At 46.2% G+C, this 7,633-nt stretch overlaps 1 protein-coding gene across 1 annotated transcript; it reads right to left on the bottom strand.

The window, feature by feature from the left end:
* Positions 1-1,753: 1,753 nt before the first annotated feature.
* Positions 1,754-2,421, bottom strand: LOC115103606 (reprimo-like protein). The gene is made up of 2 exons (XM_065006726.1): positions 2,397-2,421; positions 1,754-2,163 (listed from the first exon to the last, which is right to left on the bottom strand). Exons 1-2 carry the CDS (start codon positions 2,419-2,421, stop codon positions 1,754-1,756), a joined length of 435 nt encoding a protein of 144 aa, XP_064862798.1.
* Positions 2,422-7,633: the final 5,212 nt, after the last annotated feature.

Genomic DNA, 7,633 nt, shown 5'->3' with positions numbered 1-7,633 from the left:
GTGAATATATTTAGTTATTTAGATATCAATAATCCTTCTCGTGATAGCACATTGGTAGTAGTCAGTGACAAATATCAAAACTAGCAGAGCTTGGGTAAAACTCTGGATGGGAGACCAGTAGGAGCTTATTGGATGGGCGACCAGTAGGAGCCCAGACTATTGTTTAGTTTTTTTTTTGATAGTGGATATAACATTGAAGATCTGACATTGTTTTAAAGGTACAAATTCAACATATTTTATACAAGGTTTGTCTATGTTGAAAATGGTTTACAATTATGACATAATCCTTCGGTTGAAATTCCATCCTCAAAACATGTTTAGGTTGGTTACTTTTTTCAAATCCAATGTATTTTGCAGGTAGATCCACGTCACAATACATTTACAAATGACATTGAAACAACGTCGATTAAACCAGTTTCTGCCCAGTGGGATATGTCTCTACTCAACCTTGACTTTATTTGACTGCATGGATTTTGTAGCGAGATGGCCTCTATGGATCATACCCTCCATGGAGTATCTCCACTTTATCGTTAGACAAGAAATTCACGAATTCATTTTGATAAATGTCAAGGCATGAGTGCACAACATTTAATAGTCTTGAGTACTTGTTCACCTGTGCATTAAAACGGACTAGTCTTATAGCCAACAATATTAGATTTTACACAGTTATTTACGTGCGTAACTGTGCAAATGGTGAATAGTTTAGACTTGTCCATAAACCATTCATATGTATCCTTGTAATATATTATTATAATTATAATAGACTAATAACATTATCGTTATTATTATAATCGCTGTTATTACTATCTTATATTATTATTGTTGTTGTTACTGTTATTGGTATCACAGTACAGTATAACATGCACAAGATCCTCGATCACATTTAAATGTAATTCATTTGTTTAATTTATACTGCATATTTATGCTGCTTTGTGCGATAGGCCTATGCCATACATGAATAAATCGAATCTACTGCAACAGGTAGTCTAGGTACATTATGTACATTGGATATCAATGAAGAGATACGACAACGTCACGTTTATTCGTAGCATGCTGCACTTTTCATTCAAGTTTCATCGTGGTACAAAAATCATGCAGCATCAGGTGCTTTCAAAAAGTGCAAAAACAGTAGGTCCAAATACCACCTTGTACGGTAGGTTACAGACCAAGCCGCGTGCATGCTGGAACTGAACAAGAAAACACTATCTGAAGCAGTGATGGAGTTTGTTAAACATGCAAGATCCCAGCACCTTGAGTGTTTGCCCGACATGCTACTAAGAAACGGGACCAAGAAAAATATATTTTCAGAGAATTCCCACATCCAAAACATCCACAGCCTACAGTCAGAACTGGAAAGGGAAAAAAACACAACATCTGCATGCGTAAAGTTGCTGACGAGTTAGTTTTGTTACTTGAACAATTATGAAATATCGATTTTTGCAAATAGAATTTGAGGTAACAACGTGTAAACACTTATATCACAAGAGTCCATTACTTTGTTCAAGTTGACAGTCAAAAACAAAACCATATCCAACAGCCTATGCGTAAACAACGATGCATTCCTTGTCCTCCTTGAACTTTTGATGTGAGGAATTGTCCGCGCTTGACTGCAATTGCAGTCTTTATTGGCAAACATATTTCGTAAGGAAATCAAACGCATTGCATATCAGCGTGCCGCCCAAAAGACAGCGTGGTGAGGCTATGGGTCCGTGGCGCGCTGCTTACACACCATTCTCCATCCCGGCGCCAGAGACTACCTGAGTCCTATCATCCCCGGCGCCTCTACGTCTTTGGAAGGTCTCCGGTCCTTCACCATAAAGTTAATCATACTCTCTGATTTGATCATGAGGTTGCAGCCGAGGAAAAAGATACCAAACATGACGGTGAGCGACAGTACGCACAGGACGGCGATCTGTACGACGCGACTGATGAAGAGTTTCCGCTCGTCCGGAGGTAGCGCCAGCGAGCCGCCGTCACTGGTTGCCACTTCGGTCGCGTTGCAGCAGTTCGCCAGAGTACCAGCGAGGACTTGGCTCCTGTTGAATAGTACGCCCTGGGCTTGGTCGAAGAAGGAGCTGTTCATGTCTCCGTGGATGTCAATCTGACAGCGCTTGGCAGATATGGGCGCACGCGGTTCCACAGACACACACTCACGGCTAAAACCTGGCTCGCAGTTTCAATTTGCGTCATGTGACTGGGAAAACAAACCAAAGTAAAAACCAAATGAGAAATGCATAACCTTCTTTTAAATTCGACAATAGCAGCACGGCCAAAAGCTGATATGTAGGTGCGTGTCAGCGGAGAGAAACTATCCCAACCCTAACCAGATGCCCTATTCAGCATCATACTTGCGAGTCAAAGTAATAAACTGAACACAACTTCTACGTAGCTCAAACCTCTCAGGCGGGTCCCCTTGGACATCTCGAAGGAGGTGTAAATCTGTACGTAAGACTGCCCTGCATGCGCACATGTGCCCGCTTGAGTGCGCTTTCGTGCCAAGTCTCTCGTGCATTTTAAAGAGATGATGAGTTCCGCTCTCCAAGAGGGGAGGTGGGCGGGCGGGTGCGGAGAGTAGACAATTGAACGATTTATGCAACCCTCATCGACTGTCAGTGACAGGCAGTTATATGGAGTGTTATTATTACAATATGTAATCAAAGGCATAAGGAATGGTTATGGTCTGTCACCACCACTTAAGAACTCCCATTAGATGATTTCTGATGGATGTAGAACGTGGCAATGCTTTGTAACCTTAATTACGGTAGATGAATGTATCAATCTCTACAACACAACATTCTCATATCCACTGCATAATAAAACGGGAGGCATAACAACAAAGGAGGGTTCTGAAAAGAAACCGAGGTACTGTACAGTTCAGTTCTGCACTCATCCTCCAAATGCCACCGTGACAGTACAACCTTGAGCACAGTCATAGAGAGACACATTTCTCCATCTCTCAACTTGAATTGAGAGATGGAGAAATGTAATCAAGTTGATCAATCTGGGCAAACTTTTCAGCAGAGAAGTCTATTTCCACTCCTCCTCTCTCTCCATACTTTCCCCGTGTGTCTAGACGCCAGTGCTATTTTCGCTGAGATTAACTTGCTGGGTAGCAGCCTCTCTCGGTTTTATTAACATGCCTTATTCAAATATCAGTTTCTCTCTCATGTCAACAGTCAAGCTATTTCAGCCAAACCCCTGACGAAAAGTAAGATCTCTGCAGCACTATACGGCACTGTACTATTCGTACTGTAGCCTATACCTGTCAACCTATACCTGTCAACGAGATGCGCAGGTTTAGATGCTCTGACAAATTGAAAGCAACCATAATCACCATCATCTACATGCAGATTGAAGATTGGGTTATGAGAGCTTATTGCCTTTGCCTCCTATGGACTCAACCTTATCAACCATGCCTTTTGTATTGAAAACCGTATATGTGCCCTAGTGATAGGCTATATGCTTGGCTATACATATTCTAGTTACTGAAAGAGTATCCAAGGCTCACATTATGCATATCTTCCGTGGTTTGTAAGGACTTTTTCCCTTCCCAATTTGGCTTTCGGTGTTGAGCTCGTGTCAAGATAGAGGACCTCACAAGGAGCCTTAATGTTATGGCTGCAATCCCGTTAACAGAATAATTGTCATCAACAACTGCTGAATTGCATTGCGCCACATTCAATGAATATTACAAAAAACATTTATATTCCTGAAATCACAAGTGCAATATAGGAAAACACAGTTTAGCCTATTGTTAATCCACCTGTAGGGTCAGATTTTGAAAATATGCTTTACAGCGAAAGCAATCCAAGCGTTTGTGTAAGTTTATCGATCGCTGGACAAAACATTATGTACACTTAGCAAGTAGCTTGGTCACGAAAATCAGATAAGCAATCAAATGAATTGTTTACCTTTGATGATCTTCAGATGTTTTCACTCATGAGACTCCCAGTTACACAATAAATGTTCCTTTTGTTCCATAAAGATTATTTTTATATCCAAAATACCTCTGTTTGTTTTGCACGTTATGTTCAGAAATCCACAGGAAAGAGCGGTCACGACAAAGCAGACAAATTCCAAATACTTTCCGTAATGTCCACAGAAACATGTCAAACGTTTTTTATAATCAATCCTCAGGTTGTTTTTAAAATATATAAACGATAATATATCAACCGCAAATGTCTTTATCAGTAGGAGAGGGAAAAACTCTGTTGCTCGAGCAAAACTTGTGCGACCACTTGAGGCAATGTCATCTTTCTGGCTCATTTTTCAAAATAAAAGCCTGAAACTATGTCTGAAGACTGTTGACACCTTGAGGAAGCGATGGGAAAAGTAATCTGGTTGATATCCCTTTAAATGGAGCAAAGGGAGGCTATGGAACATGGAGTTTTCAAAATAGAAGCCACTTCCTGGTTTGATTTTCCTCTGGGTTTCATTACATTTTACATTTAAGTCATTTAGCAGACGCTCTTATCCAGAGCGACTTACAAATTGGTGCGTTCACCTTAAGACATCCAGTGGAACAGCCACTTTACAATAGTGCATCTAAATCTTTTAAGGGGGGTGAGAAGGATTACTTTATCCTATCCTAGGTATTCCTGAAAGAGGTGGGGTTTCAGGTGTCTCCGGAAGGTGGTGATTGACTCCGCTGTCCTGGCGTCGTGAGGGAGTTTGTTCCACCATTGGGGGGCCAGAGCAGCGAACAGTTTTGACTGGGCTGCGCGGGAACTATACTTCCTCAGTGGTAGGGAGGCGAGCAGGCCAGAGGTGGATGAACGCAGTGCCCTTGTTTGGGTGTAGGGCCTGATCAGAGCCTGGAGGTACTGAGGTGCCGTTCCCCTCACAGCTCCGTAGGCAAGCACCATGGTCTTGTAGCAGATGCGAGCTTCAACTGGAAGCCAGTGGAGAGAGCGGAGGAGCGGGGTGACGTGAGAGAACTTGGGAAGGTTGAACACCAGACGGGCTGCGGCGTTCTGGATGAGTTGTAGGGGTTTAATGGCACAGGCAGGGAGCCCAGCCAACAGCGAGTTGCAGTAATCCAGACGGGAGATGACAAGTGCCTGGATTAGGACCTGCGCCGCTTCCTGTGTGAGGCAGGGTTGTACTCTGCGGATGTTGTAGAGCATGAACCTACAGGAAAGGCCACCGCCTTGATGTTAGTTGAGAACGACAGGGTGTTGTCCAGGATCACGCCAAGGTTCTTAGCGCTCTGGGAGGAGGACACAATGGAGTTGTCAACCGTGATGGCGAGATCATGGAACGGGCAGTCCTTCCCCGGGAGGAAGAGCAGCTCCGTCTTGCCGAGGTTCAGCTTGAGGTGGTGATCCGTCATCCACGCTGATATGTCTGCCAGACATGCAGAGATGCGATTCGCCACCTGGTCATCAGAAGGGGGAAAGGAGAAGATTAATTGTGTGTCGTCTGCATAGCAATGGTAGGAGAGACCATGTGAGGTTATGACAGAGCCAAGTGACTTGGTGTATAGCGAGAATAGGAGAGGGCCTAGAACAGAGCCCTGGGGGACGCCAGTGGTGAGAGCGCGTGGTGAGGAGACAGATTCTCGCCACGCCACCTGGTAGGAGCGACCTGTCAGGTAGGACGCAATCCAAGCGTGGGCCGCGCCGGAGATGCCCAACTCGGAGAGGGTGGAGAGGAGGATCTGATGGTTCACAGTATCGAAGGCAGCCGATAGGTCTAGAAGGATGAGAGCAGAGGAGAGAGAGTTAGCTTTAGCAGTGCGGAGCGCCTCCGTGATACAGAGAAGAGCAGTCTCAGTTGAATGACTAGTCTTGAAACCTGACTGATTTGGATCAAGAAGGTCATTCTGAGAGAGATAGCGGAGAGCTGGCCAAGGACGGCACGTTCAAGAGTTTTGGAGAGAAAAGAAAGAAGGGATACTGGTCTGTAGTTGTTGACATCGGAGGGATCGAGTGTAGGTTTTTTCAGAAGGGGTGCAACTCTCGCTCTCTTGAAGACGGAAGGGACGTAGCCAGCGGTCAGGGATGAGTTGATGAGCGAGGTGAGGTAAGGGAGAAGGTCTCCAGAAATGGTCTGGAGAAGAGAGGAGGGGATAGGGTCAAGCGGGCAGGTTGTTGGGCGGCCGGCCGTCACAAGACGCGAGATTTCATCTGGAGAGAGAGGGAGAAAGAGGTCAGAGCACAGGGTAGGGCAGTGTGAGCAAACGAGGATCGGATGTCGTCGACCTTCTTTTCAAAATGGTTGACGAAGTCATCTGCAGAGAGGGAGGAGGGGGGGGAGGAGGATTCAGGAGGGAGGAGAAGGTGGCAAAGAGCTTCCTAGGGTTAGAGGCAGATGCTTGGAATTTAGAGTGGTAGAAAGTGGCTTTAGCAGCAGAGACAGAAGAGGAAAATGTAGAGAGGAGGGAGTGAAAGGATGCCAGGTCCGCAGGGAGGCGAGTTTTCCTCCATTTCCGCTCGGCTGCCCGGAGCCCTGTTCTGTGAGCTCGCAATGAGTCGTCGAGCCACGGAGCGGGAGGGGAGGACCGAGCCGGCCTGGAGGATAGGGGACATAGAGAGTCAAAGGATGCAGAAAGGGAGGAGAGGAGGGTTGAGGAGGCAGAATCAGGAGATAGGTTGGAGAAGGTTTCAGCAGAGGGAAGAGATGATAGGATGGAAGAGGAGAGAGTAGCGGGGGAGAGAGAGCGAAGGTTGGGACGGCGCGATACCATCCGAGTAGGGGCAGTGTGGGAAGTGTTGGATGAGAGCGAGAGGGAAAAGGATACAAGGTAGTGGTCGGAGACTTGGAGGGGAGTTGCAGTGAGGTTAGTGGAAGAACAGCATCTAGTAAAGATGAGGTCGAGCGTATTGCCTGCCTTGTGAGTAGGGGGGAAGGTGAGAGGGTGAGGTCAAAAGAGGAGAGGAGTGGAAAGAAGGAGGCAGAGAGGAATGAGTCAAAGGTAGACGTGGGGAGGTTAAAGTCGCCCAGAACTGTGAGAGGTGAGCCGTCCTCAGGAAAGGAGCTTATCAAGGCATCAAGCTCATTGATGAACTCTCCGAGGGAACCTGGAGGGCGATAAATGATAAGGATGTTAAGCTTGAAAGGGCTGGTAACTGTGACAGCATGGAATTCAAAGGAGGCGATAGACAGATGGGTAAGGGGAGAAAGAGAGAATGACCACTTGGGAGAGATGAGGATCCCGGTGCCACCACCCCGCTGACCAGAAGCTCTCGGGGGTGTGCGAGAACACGTGGGCGGACGAAGAGAGAGCAGTAGGAGTAGCAGTGTTATCTGTGGTGATCCATGTTTCCGTCAATGCCAAGAAGTCGAGGGACTGGAGGGAGGCATAGGCTGAGATGAACTCTGCCTTGTTGGCCGAGATCGGCAGTTCCAGAGGCTACCGGAGACCTGGAACTCCACGTGGGTCGTGCGCGCTGGGACCACCAGATTAGGTGGCCGCGGCCACGCGGTGTGGAGAGTTTGTATGGTCTGTGCAGAGAGGAGAGAACAGGGATAGACAGACACATAGTTGACAGGCTACAGAAGAGGCTACGCTAATGCAAAGGAGATTGGAATGACAAGTGGACTACACGTCTCGAATGTTCAGAAAGTTAAGCTTACGTAGCAAGAATCTTATTGACTAAAATGATTAAAATGATACAGTACTGCTGAAGTA

Source organism: Oncorhynchus nerka, linkage group LG21, assembly GCF_034236695.1.
Source record: "Oncorhynchus nerka isolate Pitt River linkage group LG21, Oner_Uvic_2.0, whole genome shotgun sequence".
In the NCBI taxonomy this organism is placed as follows: Eukaryota; Metazoa; Chordata; class Actinopteri; order Salmoniformes; family Salmonidae; genus Oncorhynchus; species Oncorhynchus nerka.
This window is presented reverse-complemented; position numbering and strand designations above follow the sequence as displayed.

Coding starts and splice junctions, on each gene's coding strand:
- LOC115103606 (XM_065006726.1), bottom strand. CDS start 2,421: ATGTCCAAGGGGACCCGCCTGAGAG. Junction 2,164..2,396: donor CAAGGGGACCCGCCTGAGAG/GTTTGAGCTACG, acceptor ACTGCGAGCCAG/GTTTTAGCCGTGAGTGTGTG.